Source organism: Dipteris shenzhenensis, chromosome 2 (genome assembly GCF_047967505.1).
Source record: "Dipteris shenzhenensis isolate YYH24624 ecotype China chromosome 2, Dip_SZ_1.0, whole genome shotgun sequence".
Lineage (NCBI taxonomy): Eukaryota > Viridiplantae > Streptophyta > Polypodiopsida > Gleicheniales > Dipteridaceae > Dipteris > Dipteris shenzhenensis.
The window spans coordinates 26574295-26598420 of NC_141597.1; the positions used below are offsets into that span (position 1 = coordinate 26574295).

General features: G+C 41.1%; 1 protein-coding gene across 1 annotated transcript; it reads left to right on the forward strand.

The window, feature by feature from the left end:
• Window positions 1-1452: 1452 nt before the first annotated feature.
• LOC147904555 (uncharacterized) lies at window positions 1453-23577 on the forward strand. Its single transcript, XM_087391683.1, has 25 exons — window positions 1453-1462; window positions 2269-2430; window positions 2561-2638; window positions 2822-2942; window positions 3036-3200; window positions 3352-3423; window positions 3519-3590; window positions 12477-12548; window positions 12705-12776; window positions 12883-12954; window positions 13186-13257; window positions 13793-13864; window positions 14114-14179; window positions 14319-14375; window positions 15461-15570; window positions 15755-15820; window positions 15959-16135; window positions 16231-16517; window positions 21058-21109; window positions 21382-21473; window positions 21548-21693; window positions 21869-22013; window positions 22446-22592; window positions 22701-22761; window positions 23051-23577. Exons 1-25 carry the CDS (start codon window positions 1453-1455, stop codon window positions 23158-23160), a joined length of 2556 nt encoding a protein of 851 aa, XP_087247809.1. The 3' UTR covers window positions 23161-23577.
• The last annotated feature ends 549 nt before the right edge of the window (window positions 23578-24126 follow it).

Genomic DNA, 24126 nt, shown 5'->3' on the forward strand with positions numbered 1-24126 from the left:
TTGATCGTCCATTGCATCATTATTGAAGGATATAACAATTTTCCCTCCTCTTGACTTTGACTCATGAGGCTTGCTATTGGTAGTTGCATTGATTTTATATGTCAAACATGTCATTAATGCCATCCCATCATGTCAATGCCTTTGGGATGATGATTAGTCAACACCAATCCAACAAATTTTCCATCAAATTTTCTATTCACTAGTAGGGTCTCTTTGAACCATCTTTGGTTCCCAAGCACGTGCAATCTTTTAATGATTCTATAGAATGGAATGTCACCAAGCCTTAGGTTTTCTATGTTGTTAGGCTAATGGTTGTAATGGCGCCACTACTATTGTATCTTGTAGTAGGTAGCTATAATTGTAATATGTTTAATGGGTTGATTAGTCTAGTCTTCTTCTATGGCAAGATTATTAGCCTAGGTGTGCAACACCTGAGCAACATTTGTAATTGTGACAATTGGATTTCTTTACATGGTTATCTTTCATATAAGCATTTGATAGCTTATTAACTAACTTTTTGATAGAGATGGTTATGTAAGGCTTGATGTTATGGAGGCTCCTTTGATTGTGAAGTTTAACATACTTTGAGGAAGAATGTTGGCTGAACCTACTTAGTTTGTGAACTGTGCTTTTTCATGGTTATAGAATTTCTACATCATCCTCTTTGTATAACGATACTTAAAGTGATAGAGGACACTAGTTGACTTTCTTCTTTTAAAGGATATGATAAGGCATGATAAACCATAATACCACCAATTATGATACTAATAAATCCTTAAACTTTATTAGTTTGATACCTATATAATGATTACTTATGCTTACAACCTAAAGTTCTTTTCGACCTACATTTTGTGACTGGTTTCCTTTCATCAGTGAGCTAGGTGCTATTCCTAGACATTTGGATAGCTACATGGCCCCTTCTCTCTCTCTCTCTATCTCTCTCTCTCTCGTACGCACGCACATTTATTTTATTTAAGGGGGTGAAAACTCTCTCTCTCATACACACACTCTCTCTCTCTCTCTCTCTCTCTCTCACACACACACACACACACACACACAATAAATTTGATTAGTAAATGGATCTCACACACATACACACATATTTCTTTACACACACACACACACGCACACACACATGAATACTTCCCTAACTATGAATTATTCTTTTATGTACCCCATGAAATCTTCCCTTTACACTTTCTTTTAACCACCCCACATACTAAGCCCATTAATCGTCCCATACCTCCTCTAATTCCTTCTTAACCCATGCACTCATTCGCTCCTTGCTCCACATGTGACTTAAACTTCACTTGTGGCTAAATTATTTTTTAATTATCTAAGAATCCATATGGTTGTCTATATTCCTAAGTAAAGCGGTAACAAGCCAGGGAAAACAAGCATTACCTGTCTACCCAAATGTAACTATGATGTTCTAACACCTAGTTTGTTTGGATGGTGGCAGGTAAGTGGACCCAGACCTCGGAACATGGACTGTCTGAGGATTCGAGACACACACACACACACACACACACACACACACACACACACACGTGCGCATGCACGCACATGCACTAGCATATTTGAATTAGATTTGCTCAAAGTTAAGTGGGTTGGAAAACGGGTGTTGAGGAGGGAAGAAGTGGAGGGTGTGGAATCAGAGGGTGGAGGTATGGATGGATATGATGATGATGTGTTCGAGAATCCAAAACAAAACTCTTGCTCTCAAGAGTCAAGACTCAAGGCGTGTACTTCCCCGACCAGGCCAGCTGCCTAAACACAAAAAAAAAAACCCAAACACACACACACACACACACACACACTCTCCCAAAATTTCATCCACTCTCCTTCTTCGAGTCACCACCCCTTTGGCCATGCCTCCTACTAAGTGCTATTCTCCCTTTGAGATTATGCAGCAGAATGCCAATCTGTCGCTTCAACACTTGCTTCTGCATTCCTGATATAGTCCCTGCCTCGCCTCTGCAACAATTAAGGCCCTATCAAAGTTCCCTCGTAGCTCTACACTTCTTACACCCAGTTTGAGACTCCCTCCAGCGAGCTATTTCCAAGTCTCTTCTCCAATTGCACCCACCAACACCTTACAGTTTTACTACCTTTCAAACCCTCCTGCTCTCCTTGCATTGTCGGACCTCCCTTCGCTTCTCTCGTCCCTCGTGCTGCTGTCGCCTGGAGCTCATTCCTGTCAGGAGCACCTTTGTGAACATTTTCTTGCTCCTTCGGAAGCTTGGACGTAAGCTACTTAATTGAGAGAACTGGGTATTGAAGATCCGTATCTGGGTATTGAAGATCTGTTATGCTCTGTGGCCGACGACTCCGATCCGGGCTGTCTCCAGCTGTTGACCTTCGAGCAAAAGAAAGGAAACCTGACCGCTGGAAAGTCTGGAAAATTTGTTCATATTGATGTCAACCGAGGTACTTCACAAAAGCGTGGGATAGACACACATGACGCCATGATTTCTTCAAGGTTTGCGCCGTTCATCTTATGAATCACGCGCAATTCGAATATCTCATCTTGAATCTTCCTGAGTTGTGCCAATGCCAGCCAGCGGATTGCGTCAGGTGCTTGTCTGTCTACTTCTGTCATTGGCCAGTTTCGGCATTGTAGGCTCTACTTCGCAAGGTACTAACGTGATTTCTTTGCTCGTCTTTCTTTTTATGATCCGCTATGATTCTCAAATTTTCGAAGGTTGACCTCTGATTTATAAATTCGCGATTTATTTAAGAGATCGTCAAAATAAAGGTCGTACTTGAAAACAAAGATCAATCCAGAATTTTCAATCTACTTAAAATTTTCCGAAAACAGGTGACGCATTGATAGAAATAAAGACGACCTGGCGAGGAACTCTACCCTCGTGGTTAGTTGGTACCGACCCTTGTATTGGTTGGGAGGGAGTGACTTGTGAGCATGGAGTCGTCGTTGGACTGTAAGCCCCCTTTTCATCAGTCTCCTTCCACAATGTTATCCTGTTTCGTACGACGTTCTGTTGATACTTTGGCCTCTTCTGTATTTTGTGAAGGAACTTAACCAACAAAGGTCTCATGGGACCTGTACCTCACGAGTTAGGCTCGCTGACATCCTTGAGATCTCTGGATTTGAGTTACTCAAACTGGAGCTCAGGGATTCAAAATCAAGTAACTGGGGACCTTTCTGCAATTGGAAGCCTATCAAATCTGGTGCTGCTGTAAGAAGTTTATTGCCACTTTGCTTTCTAATTGAGCTGAATTAACAGAGAATTTACGTTATACAGATGTGTTTTGGACGACAATTTTTGCAATCATGGAAATAGCTTGCATTTTCAAGAGTTGATGCTGAAGCATTATCACTGTCTGCAGGAACATGTCCTACAACGTCTTGAATATGGAGTTTCCCTCTGCAGTACTGATGTTGACCAATCTTGTTTATTTGTATGTCTATTGAAGCAATCTACCTTTTAATAACAGGAGTTTTTCTATCGTTTGAGTTATGTGATTTGAACTGAGTTTTGTGTTTTTTGATATAGGAGGCTTGATAACACATATTTGACGGGCCCATTTCCTGTTCAGATCTCAAATCTTGTAAATTTGGAACAGTTGTAAGAGTTCCTGCTCAGTACATTTGCATGTGTATATAATTTCCTTGTTTTATGTGAGGTTAGTATAATATTGTGCCAAGAGGTAGTAGCTTGGAGCTCCCTCGTTCCCCAGGTTTCTGTTTTTCTTTCTTGTTTGAGGTCATGCACATTTCCCAGGGGCCGCCAATAATGCAACAAGCCAAAGTCATCTCTTCATGTCATGGGAAAACTGCTGTAGATTTTCCTTCATGCCCATTTATCTGAGGGTCTCCATCCATGTATTCACTCTTATATTGCCCATATGTTAGAGATAATTGAGGTTGTGTGTTTTGCCCAAAACACTGAATAATACAAAAGTGCCCTGCAAACTCGACATTCCTATCAGAAGAGGAACCCCATGCTGTTTGACACATGAACCATTAATTGCCAAGCAATGTGACATGTCAAGTAATGAGTCTCTTAGTACAAATGAAGTGAGCTTGTTTGGTAAGCCTGCCAACTACCATAAAAATCCTGTCAATAACAAGCTCTCAAGGAAGCCCATGGTGTTTGAACACATGATGATGTTAATTACTTATTGGTAAGTCTATTAACCACCACATAAATTCTACCCTATCTGGGGATCAACACTAGTTGAAGGCAGACATGACATGAAATCCATGTCTGTATGTTGTCCTTTTCCGTTTTGGAATGGGTATTGGCTTTAATGACCCAGCTGGAAGCTTGTTCTGCTGCGATGGTAGGCATGTGGTGATATAATTTACATCGTCTTTCTAGAGACCATCGCATCCACTGTCATAGGCCTTTGCGGCACCCATGTGTGCCATGCCTTAGAAAATATTTGGTGCAAAACTACCATTGTAGAAGAGTTAAGGAAGAGGTAGAATAGCAGAAGGGAAGGTTGAGGGAGCGAGGAAGAGGAAGAGAGAGAGAGAGAGAGAGAGAGAGAGAGAGAGAGAGAGAGAGATATTAACGTCTACAAGAGGCCTCGCAGGGCTATGAGACAAAGTGTGAATCCAAGAAGTACCTCATACAAGCCACTTGGGGTTGAAGCAAAGGGTTCACTAAGACCCTTGCTGAGAACTGAAAGCAAAAGCTAAAACGCTAACATGGTCAGCTAGGGAACAAAATACTAGAGTAGCAAAGTAACAGATGTTAGGCGTTTAGGGCTAGCACTTTTAGTACATGCTCAGGTTCCATATATCCAGGTAACCTGGTGGCACTTTGATGAGATGTGAGAAGCTCTCGTATCTGTGTCTGTCAAGTTGTCTCACGACGTGGGGGAGGGCGTGGTCTCCTCGATCTCTGGATCTAGTGGGCTACGTCAAGGGTGATGCCTTGTCTTTGGCGGTTGCCTCTGAGAAGGGATGAGATAGGCCGAACCTCGATCGTGCGTACTCTGGGCTCTCTCCGTGTCGTATGTGCAGTGTGTGTCACTCGTCCGACCGCATCCCGGTGGATAGTCCTGCTACACTGATCCATGATGCTCTCATCTCATCAAGCTCCTCTCCCTCAGCTACACTGGCAGCTGCCTCCGATGCATAGAAGTTTGTGACAAAAGTTTGCGGTATGTTGATGGTGACCGGTGGCATCAGTCCATTCTGCTCTCTGGCCTTACGGACCTATGAGACAAAGTACAATCAACAGAATAGCTCATAGAAGCTGCCATGGGCTTAAGCAAAGGGAGAGAGAGAGAGAGATAGAGAGAGAGAGAGAGTTGTATTAACATCTTTGGGAGGCCTCACGGGCCTATGAGACAAAGTACAATCAATAGAATAGCTCATAGAAGCCGCCATGGGCTTAAGCAAAGGGCTCGCTAAGGCCCTTGCTGAGTGCTAAGCTAAGCTAATGATCTCAAAAACTCAGAAGCACACTCTCAGTGCTCTCAAGAGACGCTAGTAGGTAGTGCGAAAGCTCCGAGGACATATCTAGGAGTCATGGTATCTCTCCTATAGGAAGCAAAGATGTTACGTATTTGGAGTTGTTGAGTTGTCTCTTGTCGTAAGGGGGGCTGTGGTCTCCGGGATCTCTATATCCAATGGGCGGCATCAAGGGTGACCTCGGGTTGGTTGGTCTCCTTTGAGTAAAGTGACAATGGGCTGGATGGTTGGACCTCTATTGTGTGTGCTCTTGTCATTCTCTGTGGCACCCTCTCCTTTGCCGTGTGTCATCTCTGACCACTATGCAAGCTGCCCTCATGTCGGCTATCTCCTCATCCTCCCCGATGTGTCCTGGAGCTATCTCCTCATCCTCCTCGATGTGTCCTGGAGCTGACTCAAAGGCATAAAAATCAGTGGTGTCTCTGTGCTCAATCAGTGTCCGGTGGTGCTGTCTCCTCCTAGTGTAGCAGAGTCTCCCTGAGCCGCTGCTGCATCTCCATCAGAAAGAGGCCAACCTGATCATGGAAGTGGATCAATTGGGAGAGTGGTCCGAATGCGTGCCCCTCCTGGAGAATCAGTGGTAGTGTCCTCAGATCTCATAATAAGCAGGGCAAATGCATAAGAATTGCTCCTCTGTCTCCGCTACTGCTAGTGTGCATAACCTGCAAATCCGCTGCTCTCTAGGTGTGCCTGCAGCCCTCCTTGCCTCGATCCTCAAAAAGAGAGAGAGAGAGAGAGAGAGAGAGAGAGAGAGAGTTTTAACGTCTACAAAAGACCCAAGGGTCTATGAGACTGAAAAAAACCATGAAAGCTAAGGGGTGGGGCCACTAAACGAGGACTCATACCCAGGGCTTATGTCCGAGATGAGAAAATAAATAAATACATTGTGCTATCTCTGCAAGAGAGAGAACCCATATGTAAAGGACAATGGGGGAAGTCCTTGGTCATCGGACAACCAATCGAATATCCATCTGAGTGATTGTACTTGTGTATGCTGTCCGTGGGACCAACTCCAACTGCTTGGCTGAGTGTCTGACAGTGGCTCTGGATCTTGGTGAGGGCTGGCATCGTCAAGAAAGAAAATCGGTTATGGATCACTGTTGATGCTCAGTGTGATGAGTCTATTTATCCTCTTTTGGCAAAACGATGGATTTCTGTTCCGAGCAGTTATGGAAATGTGAATAGTAGGTGTTTTCCTACCCTCAAAGCCCTGAAAACTTATTGGGAATGCCCAGTTTTTTGGAATGGCCTGTGAGAAGTCTCTAATTTCATAGCTTTTTAAGCCCTGAAGTCTGTCTTTCCCTATCCTGTGGGAAGGTTCTTGTACAAGGCAGTTTCTGCTTAAAATGTCTACTTCACTCCTTTTATTTGCTTTATGTCATCTTACTTGAGCACACACTAGAAATACATGCTTTGGAGCTCAAGCACCCTAAAAGCAATGGAAGTCTTTGTTAAAAAGAGTGTAGTATTGGAATCTACAACTCCTTTTGCAATGGCTTTCAATGTTTACAAGGACCCCATGTTGCTATTCCATAGGGGACTTGACACGATAGACACTCTCAAGAAAGAAAGTGACACGCTAAAACAGAGACGAATAAGTAGAAAACATCTATGAAAGCTTGTGAACTTAAATCGAAAGGAAGTCAAGCAATTGCATGCCTGTCATGTGCATCTACAGCCCATGGCATGGCTGCTTAAGTGACAGCCTGCAGCTCACTGCGGCCCACAGCAGCAATGGGCAGGATAGGAGCAGCAACACAGGTCCACGTGGCTGCCACATTGCCTACGCAGTCATTAGGTGCAGCAGGAAGTACAGAGCAGCTTGCACAGCAACAGAGAGATATGGCAGGGCTGATGTCAGCAGCATAGTGCTGACATCAGCACCAGTATGGACAGCCAGGTCAGCAATGATATGCAGGTGGTCTATACTAGTCAGTGGAGGTCCATGCCAGTCGGCTGGCTAACAGACCAGTCAGCTGATGTCAGCCCTTAAAAACCTATATAAGGGATGGCTTTCCCTCATTTCATCATCAGCCCTTGCCGCTTGCAGTACAGCCAGTGTAAGGCAGCCCACCGCCTCCAGCAACGATGAAACGTGAATAACAATTCTAACACATACAATAGCACCAATAATTGAATATGCACGGAAACTCATGAAAAGACAAGAGGCAATCACTAGGTACAATCTCCTCCCTTGAGGTGTGTGGCTCATGATCCCACACCAAGAGTATTTATAATATTGAAATAAGAGCATGAGCCATCGATACAAAGTGACGTATTCATCTCTTGAACATCCCTTTACCATGCTTTTCTCTTGAGCATCCTTTTACCATACTTTTCTCTTTGTCATTCCTTTACTCATGTACTCATCCAAAATTACATGCCAAAAGTGGAAGGCTTTTAAGTACTCTCCCTTATAAAAAATGTAATGACCCTTGGCCATTTAATACATGACCCTTGGCCATTTAATACATTACCTAGCACTAGCATAAAACTGTGGCATTTATCCTTTATTCACTTGAGCTTGTTTACTCCCATTCGTCCATGTCATTTCCTGTACTCATTAAACCAATCCCCCATTAGTCAAATACTTAGCGCAATGATATACATCAAATGATTAGCCAATCATGCTAAGTAATGGTCTTTACAAACAACTACCCATTAATGTGAGTATTTCTAAATGGCATCACCCATGATACTTATTAATGGCACACGTTTAGTTAGGCGTCCTTGACTGAACCAAAGTATTAAATAGAACCCCCACCACGTCTGGTGCGATCCTATAAATACTTTACGTCATTTCGAATGAGAGCTTTGAGAAATTTTTTCTCGTAACATTTCCTCTTGCTTAGGGTTCAACTGACCTCAGTTGTGATTTTGTTTATATGAGTTAAGGATATCATGATGGTCTTGAAAAACTGCTCAGGGAACCACTGTGCATTTTCTTTTGGATGATTTTTAAACTTCAGTAAATAGGAGTTATAAGTCTTTCCTTTGCGTATTATTCTTTGTTGATTATCTAGAATACAATCAGGCTCAAGAACTTCAACTTCGTTCACAATCAAAGGTGGTTCTTCATAAATAGGATGCGTTGGTAATTCTTCTTTAAAAGGTTTCAAGAGATGAATGTGAAAGGCGTTATAAATTTTCCAAAGATTGGGCAATTCCAAATGATAAGTTAAATCATTTATCTTAGAGATAACCTTGAAAGGTCCATAAAACCTTGGTGCTAATTTTACTGTAGGGCATTTATCAACACTCTTTAAACACCTCTTTTCAATTCGTAGAAGGAAAAACTTTATTTCTTTATATATCATATGTTGTCTTTTCTTGTTTGCTTGTTTAGTATATATTTTTTGAGCTCTCTTGATGGCTTTAGTTACTTTTCTCATGATTTGATCATAATTTTTTATTAAATCATCAGCAGCTTGAATCTTTTGACTAATTCTTGTAATAGGAATCAGTAATAACTTTCCATATATTATTTCGAATGAAGCTCTTCCTGTAGTAGAATAGATTGTGTTGTTATAAGCAAATTGCAATAAATGCAAATACTTATCGCAATTTGTACCTTGAGAATCGGCACATGTCCGTTGCATATCCAAGATAGTATTATTTATTGGTTACTTCTGTTTGTTCATTTGCCTCAGAATGGAAAGCTGAAGTAAAATTCACTTTAGTGTCAAGATTTTCAAATAAAGTCCTCCAAAAGGCACTACAAAACCTTGAATCTCGATCTGATACTATAATCTTTGATAATCCATGATGTGGAAAAACATACTTCAAACACATGTGTGTCGCTTGTGGTGCAGACAATGTCTTTTTGCAAGGCAAGAAATATGCTTGCTTGCTAAAGCGATCCACGATAGTTGAGATCTTGTTATTTTGATTAAAAGTCAAGGGAAATCCAGTAATAAAATCCATGGATATTTATTCCTTGGACTGTGAAGAAATCGGCAAAGATATTAATAGTTCTGGTGTTTTTTCCTTGAAACTTTTAATCTTCTGACAAATCAAACACTCAGCAACCTATTTAAAGATATCTTTCTTCATCAAAGGCCAATGAAATTCTTTAACAATACTTTAGCAAGTTACAGTCACCCCTCGATGTCCCACATAAGGAGGTTAATGCATTTTCTCCATTACTTGTAATTTAAATCGATTAGTGACGCAAAGTCTTTTCTCATAAAATAGATATCCATCATTAACTGAATAGCTAGATATAGAACTTTAGTTGTTTTATTCAAGCTTAGTCCATATATCAGAGAAGTTAGAGTCATCTTGGTGAGAATTTTTCATTGCCTCGAATGGTTGTATTTCAATCACTTAAATATTGTTGATTTGTGGTTTTCGACTTAATGCATCTACAACCGTATTTTCTTTACCGGGTTGATATTGAATCATTGGTTGAAAACTTTGAATAAAAGAAGCCCATTTGATATGTCTATTAGAAATCAATGGTTGCATCAAAATATGCTTAATGCTTTGTTGATCAGTCTTGATCAAGAATTCTGAGCCCATTAAATAATGTTCCAAATTCTTGTACCACTGCTATCAATTCTTTGTCATAGGTACTGTAATTGAATTCTGCTAGCTTAAGCTTTCTACTTTCAAATGCTACAGGATGATTGTCTTGCATAAGTACAGCTCCAATCCCAATTTCACTTGCATCAATTATTACAACAATAAAGAAAGGACGTGAAAAGTACTGAAGTACTGGGAATTTTTATGCAATGGAGCAAAGATAGATTGGAATGGGGTAGAGATTATGAGAGTAAGAGGTGCGTTGCGGTAATCACAGACAGAGAGAGAAAGCTTGCTTTTCTTCTCAAAAGATGAATTTAGTCTAAAAAGATAAGGGCCTCCAAAAATTTGACTCACAAATACTACTCTTCCAAGTACTATTGGAATTTTTTTTTGAAATTTGAGTTGACGGTTGCTTTAGCTCTCTTCCCAATAATTCTTTGGAGAAGTACTTTCCAATCTTAGGTCCTCGTGGAGCGTAGTAAGAGCTCTGATACAACTGAAACGCGAATAACAATTCTAACACGTATAATAGTACCAAAATTTGAATATGCACGGAAACTCATGAAAAGACAAGAGGCAATCACTGGGTACAATCCCCCCCCCCTCGAGGTGTGTGGCTCGTGATTCCACACCAAGAGTATTCTCTTTGTCACTCCTTTACTCACGTACTCATCCAAAATTACATGCCAAAAGTCAAAGGCTTTTAAGTACTCTTCCTTATTAAAAATGTAATGACCCTTGGCCATTTAATACATTACATAGCACTAGCATAAAACCATGGCATTTAGTCTTAATTCCTTTGAGCTTGTTTACTCCCATCCGTCCATGTCATTTCCTGTACTCAATAAACCAATCCATCATTAGGCAAATACTTAGCGCAATGATATACATCAAATGATTAGCCAATCATGCTAAGTAATGGTCTTTACAAACGACTACCCATTAATGTGAGTATTTCTAAATGGCATCACCCATGATACTTATTAATGGCACACGTTTAGTTAGGCTTCCCTGACTAAACCAAAGTACTAAATAGAACCCCCGCCACGTCTGGTGCAATCCTATAATTACTTTACGTCATTTCGAACAAGAGCTTTGAGAAATACTTTCTCGTAATAAACGAGCGAGCCTTGAGCATTAGATGGGAAAGGGAGGAGAGCAGTCTCTCTCTCTCTCTCTCTCTCTCTCCATCCCAGGAACAAGAAGAGATTCCCCTTCTTCTACTTTTGTCTTATTCAGTCCTTTGGGTAATAGTTGTATTCAGGCTATTGTCAAACAATGCTAAAAACCGTAAATACTCTCTACGGAAGGGGGTCAGCTGCATTCCAATCGCACATTTATTCTCACACAACCACAGATGCAAGCACTTGTTTGTGTGCCTTTCAAGTTCAGTACATGCTTTTGCACTAGCAGTTAGATAGCAGGTTAGAGAGATAGCGAGTTAGCTCCCTTGTTTGTTACAATGCCACCCTACATTCCCGTTAGGGCATTCTGTATATTACAATCATTCTTACTAGCATTCATTATATGTGCACAATCTATGCTTGAGCTATGAGCACTTTGACTAAGGACCACTTCGTCAGGATTCAGTAGCTACCTCCCCACCTGTAAGCTCCTAAATAAGGAACAGGCCAGCCTCGTCTTCTACTCCAAACTGCTATATTTTACTTTAAACCTGCTGGTACAGACAGAAAATCAACAACTCCTCTTTACAACTTCTTTCAGTTTCCATACAAGTCAACAGCTTTGGAATCGTCAAACTTTAAATTTATTTAGAAGCTGGCATGGCACCTCCGCCCTATAGTAGAAGATGATAAAATAAGCTATGCACTTGTCTCCACTATTGGGGATTGCTGGGCTTCGCATAAAAAGTTTCCAGACTGGTATTATTTGCACTTTGGGAGGAAGGTATATCTATGTTAGGCCATTTATATGTCTAGTTACTTTTGTGTATATTTTTGGGAATGGAGTTTCTCTACCTTTCCATCCTCTTCTTGTCAAGAGACCTACCATCCATGAGCATTGAAATTGAAGAATATTGCAGACTGTTACTTGCATTTCTTAGCTTCCTCTTGTATCCTTCCTGTGACTGTCTATTATTGATAGATTGTTTAGACTTTTAGGCTAGGATTGGTCTTAGATGTATCATTGTAGGTTAACAGAGTTATCCCTCCAGGATTGTGGGTTGTCTTGTATGCATGTTTATCATGTGACTTATTATCTTTCATATTTTGCCGAATTTAAGGTAATCAAGTACAATTATTGCATTCGGAACTTGCATGCTTACAAAGCAGTCTTAAAAAAAAGAAAGTTCTGCAGCAGGGAGTGATGAGTCTGTTTCTCTGCAGATTTATTGCTGAACCTAGCCTTGATTAACAATATGATCAAAGTACTAGCCATTCCCCGAACTCTGAATTTCCTTTGAGTCGATCTCTACTTTGATAATGCTATTAAAGTTGTAGCTGATTCGTATGCTAGCTGAATATTTCCTGTGTGACAGGTACCTTGGAAATTGCTATATGACGGGAAATCTTCCCCCTGAGCTTGGAAGCCTGGTCAATCTAGTTGAGTTGTATGCTTCTTATGGCTTTCTTGTCGAAATACTTGACGTTCGATATGATTTTTTAGCTTATTTTGTAATGGTTCATTACCCTTAAGGAAGGCAGTCCTGTTGTTGTTGAGTCTTTCCTGCCATGGAAGCTAAGAAGTGAATATTTTGGAGTGGCAGGAGCTTGTGGAATAATCCTTTTAGCTCAAGAATACCCATGGAGCTCTCCAATCTGGTTAAACTTGCTTACTTGTAAGGAAGTCTTAAAACATAGAAACTAGAATTATTTGTGTTCATTCTTTCTGACGTCTAAACAATGGCATATAGCCAGTATTCAATCACCAAACTCTGCTTGCAGGAATCTACATAATTGCAGTTTGTGGGGTGGTCTTCCCCCTCAATTTGGGAATCTTCAAAGCATGGTAACATTGTAAGTAGTTTCAGACAGTGGAAAGGTTTTCTGATGTCACTGTTATGGTGCTTTTTATCACTATTGTGGGGAGCAGACAATTATGATTCAGATGACAACTTGATTTAGTGAGAAGTTCAAATTTCAAATGGAGAAGGCACTTATTTTGATTTATGAAGGGGATGCCATCAAAAGGAAGTGGATTACCTTTTGGTCCCTTTAGAATCTCAGATTATATTTTATAAATTGCAGGCATCTGTACCAAAATTTTCTGAGTGGGAGTATCCCAGATTCTTGGCAAAATATGACAAATTTATATGATTTGTAAGCGTCATACTTATCTTCTTTGTAAGCGTCATGCTTAAGTCACGTGCTTCGTTTCTTCTTTATTTCTTGTTTTCATTCTCTATTGTTTATTTGACGTATTTTAGTAAGCACTGGGTTTGCCCAAGAGACTCCGCGGGTCTTTAGAAACCCAGTATAGCTGCTTATGCTTGGGCACTGATGACGACATAAGTGTTGCTTTGCTTGCTTAGTATGTCTTCCTTTTGCTTTTCATAAAAGTTTTTGTTTACCTCTTTTTTCTCTTTCATTTTCTCATTTTTTTTTTCCTTTGTAGATTTTTGATCTTTAGAACAACAAAATTTCTAAATTTGTATGATTGGACTTATTCTAGTCTTACAAAGGTATATTATCTTCTTTGTAGTCTACAATGTTGAGTCCTCGAGGTAGTTTCACAGTGCTTTAAAACACAGTCTTCTAGTTCTTTCTAGACCCTTCACTTACCATGCCACATCATAAACGAAAGAAAACAGTGTTGTGACTTTTCCCTTATATGCATTTGACCTCCCTGATACAGGAGATTGCAGTACAATTATCTTTCAAAGGGACTTCCGGCCTGGCTATTTCAGCATCCCAGACTTAAGCTTTTGTAAGGAGTAACGGACTCATTCCCTATGAATGCTTTGAGTGAATTTGCAATTTTTAGAATATATGTGATTTCATTAATTCAGTGTCTGGTACATTTATTTTAAGACATTTCAACCATGCCTGAGTGTTGATTCCGTCCAGCCCTTTCTTTTGGTTGGTTGGTTCTAACTAGCCTTTCTTTTGTTTGTTTGGTTTGAATATTTCAGTGGATATTTCATGTTTAATCCCCCTGCCCCCCTCTTTTCTGCAGGCACCTTTCACACAATGAGTTTTATGGATTCTTCCCAGACTTGACTAATAGCAGTTTGCAAGTAGTGTATGTAGAAATACAACACTTTTATGTCTATTCATATTATTTAGTTTAGAGCATACATAGGTATATGTTTTGTGACTACAAGTGATTTCCCAGGAGATATATGGAAGTTCTACTAAAGGTAGCATTGTTCATGATGCAGAAGATTAGAGTGCAACTTTCTTAAGGGTTCTTGGCCTGTGGCACCAGCAAACTTGTCGTGAGTAACTGCCTATCCAGACTTCTGCTTTGAATCTCTTAAAGGAATACTGTGTGTGTGTGTGTGTGTTTCGATATTGGGGCCTCTAGACTCTATGGAAGGACAGAAATCATAGAGTCTATTCCTCTATCTACTTGTCTTATATTGGAATCCTTTGATGTTTGTAATGGCATGTTCCCTCTTTGGAAACTGCTTCTTGTAATATAAACAAATATGGATTTCACCAAAAAATAAAGTGTTTATGTGTGTGTGTCCGTGTGTTTATGTGTAATATGTCAGCCCCCCCAAAAAAGTGTGTAATATAATGCCATCTGCATTTCACCTCCCACCCCCCCCCCACCCGCCCCCCAAAAAAAAGTGTGTGCGCACATGTGTGTGCATGCAATATATGTTTTCTTTTCTGAGTTGGCGAGGGATTATGTTTAGAAGTTGAAATTGAGTTTTGGAAGGTAAGGGTTGCCCAAAAAGTGACCAATTTATGGGTGGTGGAGGGGTTGTTTTGCGGGGGGTGTAGAGGGTGCCCAGAAATTTCACGGGCAAGGTAAGATTTTATCCTAGAACTAATATTTTGTATGGTGTCCCAAAGAAAAAACACTGCCTTGAAGGCCATCCTCAGCTTCATGCCTTACAAGCACGATAGGCCTTATTGTTGAAGTGGAAATTGTTCGAGAATTCTCAATATTATGAATGCAGAATTAAGTGCCTTTCCCTTTCCATCTGTTGGTATGCCAGCCTCCTGCTCATGGGATGGCCATGTGGATTATATGCCCCCAGCCCCCCCCCTCCCGCCACACACACACACACACACACACACATACATACCATGTAAGTTAAGTATGCTTGAGGAGCTTTATGGTCTGAATTTGTGAGTGATCTGTTGTGCAAGCTACAATAAATCATTGTTGTACTTATGATGACAACTTGGGGGTAAGTTCTGGATATGCAAAGTGCCGTAACAAATTAAACCGGCCTTGTAAAGGGTTGACACAAAAACTTACATATATCAATGTAAGGATTTCTTAGAATGTTTCAAGCTGCTCGTCTTTGGAAACACTGAAGTTCACTTTTCCTTGGGAGGGTTGAAGGCTGCGTGATGAAGGAAACTGCTTTTCAAATGTGACGAGCGCCAATGATGTCTCAAATTATCTCTGCAGCAGAACTTACACATGCAATGGATTCTTCAACCAGCTAATTGGTATGCATGTTGTACAAGGATTGTAAATGAAGTGAATATAATAGAATGAAAGGGACAAACTTTGTGTGATTTTATTGCACTAGTATCAGGCATCTCCCCTCTGGGGATACCTACTGAACGCTACATTGATTGTAACTTGCTATCTTTATGGCTTTTACAACGGATTCTCCTGTTTCTTAAGCAGATGGATGCCCTCCTTGTCCAACACAGCAGTTCAGTACGAATGCAACACTTTGTATATGTGGAGAAGGTTGCAAATAGCCTCAAATTTGCATATTTTTTTCATCTCCATCTCTCAATCCTCTTTCCTTGTCTAGTAAAACTAAAGCATTTGTATGTTTCTCAAGCACACAGTTCACGTAGATTCTCTGTCACCAAATATGTGCAGTTACTGTAGATGGGAAGCAAAATACAGGACGAAACTCATTGCAAGCTGGGAAAATAGCGGGTGCTGTATTAGGAGCATTTTTCTTTCTACTGCTGCTTGGAATTTTGATAATCCTCAAGTTGAGGAATGTTAAGCATGGCCAAATCTCAAAGCTTGGAAGATTTTTCTCTGTCAGAGGTTAGCAATTTAGGGTTTCTCAAAGTTATTTACAAAATGTTTTCTTTGTGGGTCATTCTCTGCCAACTTCTAAACAAAGTTTGCTTTGTTTATAGAAATGGGTGACTATTGGGAAGTTCCAAAAGGTGTTCAACGGTTTACATTGCAAGAGCTTGCAGATGCCACTTCTAATTTTCATAAAGATAATGAGATCGGTATGGGAGGTTTTGGCAAAGTCTTCTATGGGATGTTGAACAATGGGAAAAGAGTTGCCATAAAGCGTGCTTCCCCGTCAAGAGTGCATGGATCTTCTGAGTTCCGTACTGAAGTGATATTATTGAGCAGGCTTCATCACCGCAACCTTGTTCGTCTTGAGGGATTCTGTGAGGACGATGGACTACAGGTTCTCTCTTTTTGCAGGCTGTTCTTGGAAAGGTCTCGAATATCTATTTTATTTTAATCAACAAGGTCTAGGTATCTCAACGCCTTCAGATATTAAGTATTGCATCATTGTTGTGATATAAGTTCTTCCATTGAGGAAACATTCATTTAGCATATTGAATTCTGTCAAATTAGATGCAGAACACGATTTATTTAAAAGATTGAAACATTTCCTGCTTTAAAAAAATTCACTTAAAAGCTGTAACAATGGAGGTTTGCATGCAAAGAACTTCTGCTCTAAGAACAGGGAAGGTGTACCTTTTTGTGAATTGTATAAGGGCTGGCTGCTGACTGAGTATGAATCATATCAAAACACTAGTCCATTGGATGCTTTTTACATGGCCTTTACCAAGCTTCTCCCCCTTTCTGCCTATAAACAATAGGATCCTCATATAACTGATTAATTGGGCTCCACTTATGACCACTAGGGGCGAACCCTACAATGAAGGCCTTCCGTAACGCCTCCCAGTTGACTTTCTCCCCTGGATTGAGGGCTGGCCTTGTACCATTGGCCTGCCTTGCCATCCAGGCTGAGGCCAAATGCATTAACCATTTCCAGATCTCCGGGAGCATTGAATGTTTCGTAGATTTGCTCGAATTGCTCCACTTGGAGATCAGCTCTCCTTCTCCAAGAAATTTAGTTAACAATTTGGAGATGGCGATGGGTCGATTCCTAGAGGGATTGGTGAGCCCTGCTGGGAATACAGGTGCAGTCGGGGGTGGGGTGGCCCCCCTTCCTAGTGCGTTCACCAAGATGCGCATCGCCTCATCTGATAGCACCGTTTGGGAAGCTTGTGAAGACATCGTTGCTTTGGGCCTAATGGGTTGTAGAGGCGGCCTCAAGCCTTGCCCTACTGTCGGGATCCATTGGGTTGCCGGTACCGATGTTGGGACTGAAAAGCCTGTTCCCCTGTACATCGGAGGTGCAACTGCGGCAGTAAACTGTTGGCCTCGAGGAGGAAGTGGGCTACCAGGCATCTATATGGATATTCCTTGCATCGGTTGGTAAGGTGGAGCTTGTGGGGCTATGTAGCCGGTAAAGGTTGGGGACACTTGGAAGGTCGGAAGTTCATAAAGTTTCCCCCTTGGAAGTCTAGTGCATTTCCTCGGCCAAGGTTTCGCTTTGCGAAGTCCCTTATCCACAGGTCTTCGTGCTCCATGCGCTCAGAGTCCGGGTGACCTATGAAGACTGTAGGTCTTGAGTCCACAAAGGCTGTGGGTCTTGGTGACCTATGAAGACTATGGATCTTGAGTTCGGGTGACCTTTGAAGACTGTGGGTCCTGAGTTCACAAAGGCGGCCTTAGTTCCTACGTGTAGCTCAAGCACTGGTTGTCGCTGGCCTCCCCTTTCCGTGGACATACTGGCAAAGGGGTTCTCCATTTTTGTTGAATCCGTTCGGCCCAACCATCCAAACATGTTGGATATCGTACCTCTTACCTTGGAGGCTACACAAGGAGTAGGAGAATGAGGTGGAGCTAGGCTGGTGTAGGGGGCTTCTGAAGCCCTTGGGCTAGCAGGGTTCTGTATCTTCTCGTTTAAGCTCTCGGTCTTGTCGGAGCTAGAGGGGTCCCCGCGTCGAGGCCCTAACACGGAGTGAGAGCTGGGAATTGAGCTTCCTGTTGGAGCTAACCCCAAACTTGGGCGAAAGGTGGGCTGCACGTAGTTCGAAATATTGTCCTCGGGCTCGGGTTCCTTGGACAAAATTTTTCCAGACCTCAAGTGCAATGCAAGCATATCTTTTTTGATAGCATGAGAGGGTTTATCCTCCCCCTTGTGGGATTCCAAGGGCAACCATAGGCTTTTGCTAGAACTACACCCGAAATGTGGGTGGGTAGAATTTGAGCATAGTGAGGGTGAGCTGCAAGAGGAAAAAAACACGAAGAAAAGAGAAAAAGTTCTAACTATCATGAATTTACATTAACTTGAAAAACCAAATCTTCTAATTGTTCACCTGAACAATATCCAAGCCTCAAACTTTGCATAACAATACTCATCTATAAGTGTTTTAAAAGTGATCAATCTCGAGAAGTTTCCATCGACTATGTAATTTCGTCAAAAGATCTGTGTCTATTTTTGTCGCTAGAAAGCAGAGTTCCATTAAGTTCCTTCACGTTCCGTCACTTGTAACGTGACTAGTGTAGATAGTAGCGGCCGATGTGTTCACGTGCAGAGGTACCTAACAAGCTGGGGGTGGTGTGCAGCAAGTCGAGCTGAGGCAGATGAGCTGCAACACATATGGTGGTAGAAAATGCCTTGTGGTTCGTCTTCTATGGCGGCAGCATTCGCATGTCTTTGGAGCTCGTTTTAGGAGGTAGCAGCATCGATAGCGTGAGGCTCGTTGTCTTTGGAGCTCGTTTGAGGTGGCAGTCGTCGATAGCGTGAGGATAGGAAGTTTGCTCGTCGTCTGGAGGCATTTGTGGTGGCGTCGTTGAACTTCTCTTGAGGCGGCATGAGGATTCGTTTGAGGCGGCTAGGGCTAAGGTTTTGCTCTAGAATTGGCAAACCCCCTAGCTGAGCCCATGGAGCTCAGCTTAGCCAGGAGGTGGTGGGGGAGGAGGCGAGAGAGAGAGAGAGAGAGAGAGAGAGAGAGAGAGAGAGAGAGAGAGAGAGAGGTTAGGGTGTGAGGAAATGATACATAAATGAAGACATAATGAAAGGCTATCATTCATTCATCATGTATGACATTAGGCTACACACTCAACACTTGCACCAAGTGCATGTGGTATAAGTTCCATAGTAACGCGTGGCACTCACACATGAACTAGCACTAGATCTCCTAGTACTACACACCAACACATCACATCAACACACTCTTTGGCTATGATATCTCCAATAGTACAAAGTACACAATATAAAGGTAACCCTAGGATAGGGTGTCCTTGTAGTACCAATAGTGCTAAATGGTACATGTACTATATGTCCTAACTGCCTATATCGAGGCCTATAAGGCTCATATTCGAAGGAATGGATGGCACCTATGGATAGCCCATAGAGGAGGATTACCAGAATTCGAGTGACCACGTTTGAGCGAGGTGACGGTTTGAGTAAGGACTTAATAAATTTTGACATTATAGTGTGATGATTTATGTTCAAAAAGTAGCATGCATTGCTTACTTTTATGGTTGTTGTCCTACCCATGATATTGTAAGCAATCAATTGTCTTATCCTACCCATGATATTGTAAGTAATCAATCGTCTTACATGCAAATAACGATTTCTGAAAACGTTTGGCAATGCTTTTGCAAGGGTCAAGGAAGAAGGAGGGGCGGAAGAAAGGGGTTTCCCAGGAGACCGTGATATCGTGGCCTCCTAGGAGGCTTCTCCTACCAATTTTATTTGGGCCATAACTTGGTCAATCGGACTCCAAATATAGTCATGTTTGTAGTCAAAACGATCAGAATGATATGAATGAATCCATTTATCATGTTATAGTGTAAAAATTCTATGGATTTAGAAAGCTTGTACTTATGTTTCTTTCATTCAGAGCTAGACCTTATCATACTCTACATTTTCTTATGACCATGGATTTTTCTCAGTCCTTGGTTTTCTCCCTCCATACCAGAGGTGTATACATGGTCATGAACATATGAAGGTAATCCAAATTTAGTTAGCATCATGGTCATGAGGTGATCATTAATTTATTAGATCCATAGTTTAAACAATTTATTCATGTGATCATTTTATGTACAAAATGGATTAAATCATATGGGTAGTGTAAAAATCGATGAGCTATAAATAGTTATTTCTAAGGGATTTTGCTAGAAGCTGGGTGGACTATTGTTGTTTGTATGTAACTCCACAAAATAAAGAAACCCCTCAACTCACGTGCTAGCTTACAGAATTTTGAGTGTCTGCCTCGAGGTGTAGACATTGCAATATTTCCCATTTGTATCCGTTGAATGATTGCTAACTTGCATGGATTTATTATTTATTGAATAATAGGTTTTCTCTTTGTATGCTGCCAATAATTTTCCCTTTGGTATTCATTGAATGACTGCTGACTCGCATGGATTTATGAGTTATCCAATAGTAAGTTTATCTTTGTAAGTTACCAAGAATAATACAAAAACCCTGTGAAAACAATCTTGAATAGTGTCATGTAGATTCAACCATTTTTAGTAAAACTTTATTGCTACTATATGTTTAGACAAAGTTCCTCACAAGCTTCGCTCGAACTCTAGGCTCGCTCGAACGCAGCCGCTTGATGTTTCAACTTACTCCCCATAGAGTGGCCTACAGAAATGACTCCGAGTAGATAATGCTTCCAAACTTTCAAAGCATGGATAACTGCAAGCAACCCCTTTTCATACGCATAATATTTCAATTCAGCTATTATAAATGTAATATATTGTATACTGTTTTAGAAAGGGAAGGATAATTTTGGAATGCAAGCAATTGATTGATCCCTCAAATTGGTGTCTACACGTTGCTTATGGGATTTTTTTTGCTTTTCCCTTTGAATATTTCTCCTGGATTAACTGCATAAATTTTGCTTTTGCAGATTCTTGTCTATGAATTTATGACCAATGGAAATTTGCATACGTGGCTTTTTCGTATGTCTTCTGAGCCCATCTTGTCATTAATTACACCATTTTATATGGAACTCAATTCCCAGCTCACAGTAGTTTACAGAATAGAAATTATTGGTCTTATTCAAGAGAAAGTACTTTGGTTAGTTTATGGTTTATATTATCCTCAATTCTAAAATTACATAATCACTAAATAGTTATTTTTTTGATGGCTTTGAACATCTCAAGTATTTGTAGTGAAAACTATGATCATGGTGTCTAATGTGATTGATAAACTTCCGAATGTGTCTCACCAGACAGTAAAGCTGATAGTGCTGTAGATTGGCACAAACGTCTTGATATTGCTGTGGGAATTGCCCAAGGGTTAGACTATCTTCATTCCTTTGCGGTATGAAGCTCTTACATCCATCTCCCCTCTGTGCTTTATAGTTCTTTAGTTTCTCATCTGTGAAAGTTGTGCAGGATCCACCAGTGATCCATAGAGACGTGAAGCCAAGCAACATACTTCTTGATGAAAACCTCGTAGCAAAAGTAGCTGACTTCGGGCTTTCAAAGGTTACCCCTGAGTTGGAAACTCATGTGTCAACTACTCCTGCTGGAACAGCTGGGTGAGGAGTCACTAATTTTGTATCAGAAGGTCAAAGTTGAATGTACATTTAATTGTATCTGTGTTTTCCTTTGTGATATTTATGTTTCTCTAAGCATATCCTATTCTCAGTACGCTGAACACACCCTCCAAGTTTTTCCGATAACTACTGATGAACTGCTTGCCTTCTGTGACAGATACATGGATCCTCAGTACTTTTTGAGGAGACAACTGACTACTGCAAGTGATGTATATGGTTATGGCGTACTTTTACTGGAGCTTATCACTGGACAAAGAGCAATAGATAATGAACGAACAGATGAGCAAAACCTAGTGGAGTGGGTATGGAAGGCTTGCTTTTGCAATGCAACAAGAACCTTACTGTATTCTTTCTATCTGAATCGAGTAGAGTAGAAGCAGGCTAAGATTTAAGGACGGTGTAACAGATATGTCTGTATCATAAAATTATCTAAAATTATTTTTTGGGGCAATCAGTCCAAATTGATATGTTGGATAGTTTGAACAGTCTAGTCTTTAGAGGTACTCCCATAGAAAAACCAACTGTTCATATAACTTGCATTTCCCCCCTTTAAAAGCACATGTTCTAACAGGTGAAACTGGCTTGACAAAGGTGTTTGAGAAGTGCCCTCAGTCAACTGTTAATCTATACAGTCTGTAGAGAGGCTCTGATTTCACAGTCTGCTGCAATTTCCATTGGCAAGCATATAAAAGTAATATGGAGCTCCAATCACACTCAAACAATGTGGTGTGTAGGCAAAACCAAGGCTAGAGGCAGAAGGCATCAACAGTATTATCGACCCACGACTTGGCAGTGATTTTCCAGAACAAATATTGCAAGAGATTGCCCACCTTGCTGTGAGTTGTGCATCTTTTAGTAAAGCAGAACGCCCCTCCATGCAGGTATTGAGATCATGTCTATTTGAGGTTTAACAACGTGATCATGTAGGCTTGTGACTCTGGTTGGCATTGATAATCTCCCAACTAATGGTCCTAAACTTTTAATTCCAGGAGGTAGTGAGTATTCTTGAGGCCCACATGCGATCCTTGCGGCGGCCGTCTTATGAAAAAGGTAACATCCAAACCTCAGACCCTCTATAGGTGAAGTTGGGTCTCTCCTTCGGCAGAAAAATGAGTTCTGCATAGTGTGAGCATTTAGCTTGGGTTTCCAAGGGGACTGTCGTGCTGGGTATATGGGAAGTTGTATAGGCCATGCATGTATTTATAAATTATGCTGAAGGCAGGCAGTGTGGATCGTGTCTCTTGAGAAAATATGCTGTTTGAGAAATTGTGCAGATATCTGTGGCTCAGTCCTGTGAGCGCAGTCACAAAGTTGAAGTGGAAATGGTAATGTGATCCAGGTGACTGTGATTCTGGGAGCATGCTGGGGCAAGCTGACACTAGTGCTTTGCTAACAAGCAGCTCAACCTGTGAACTTAGTACTGTGTGCAAGAGTGAAGTTTGCAGATGATCATGAGCTGATTACCGTTGCCTTGCCGCATCTCTTTCTGCTGCCTTTGGGTTCAAGACAATTCCAGTATGCAGCATTCTTGTCATGGAAGATATTCATGTATTAAAAAATTCTCGTCATGGAAGACATTCATGCAGCATTCTCCTCATGGAAGATATTCATGTAAAAAAAAATGCATGATTGTTGGAGCAGCCATTCAAGCAGCAAGGGTCACCTAACACCTTGCTGGCTGCAGATTAGATACGTCTGGTCCACAAGAGGACAACACAATTTTGTTGAAGAGAATATAACTGCGCACTAACAAGGTGATGTGGCTGCTTGGATTTCAGGCTGTTCTCCAAGCATATATGACTTTTGTGAAGATGCCAGCATGCCTTTTCTATGCAGAAAATTGATAATCTCTGGAATGTGATATAATTTATAAATGCAATTTGCTTATTCCTTAACTTTCACAACTGTTCCTTTTGGCTAGAGATAGGCTGTAGAGGACTAGATACATGTGGTGTACTTGTTGCATTAGAATCAGTGGATTTGCTAGTGTATGTTATGTCTCGCTGATTGTAGTAAGTAGAGCCATTTGCATTGTTTAACTAATGTAGGTGTTAGAATTATTGTGATAAGAGTGGAATAATCCAGATAGCCCAATATTTTAAATGTATCCCAAGCTTTGCATGTCTGTTTCTAAATCACACAAGTAGCTTTGGAATGATCTTTTGGCTGGTGGGTTATAAGTGCACTGAACTGCTTTGAGTTCACTTTCTCCTTGAGCTCCGCTTGCCTTTTGGCAAGGAGCAACCTGGATGGACCACCCACCCTCCCTAGCCAGCAGCACACTTCCTTAGAGTCTGTAAGCAAGATATGCAGGAGCACCAATCACGTCCTATAACATACAATATATGCAGGAGCACCTATCACGTCCTATAACATGCTATGAAAATTCGGGAGGGGGGGGGGGGGGACGCCATA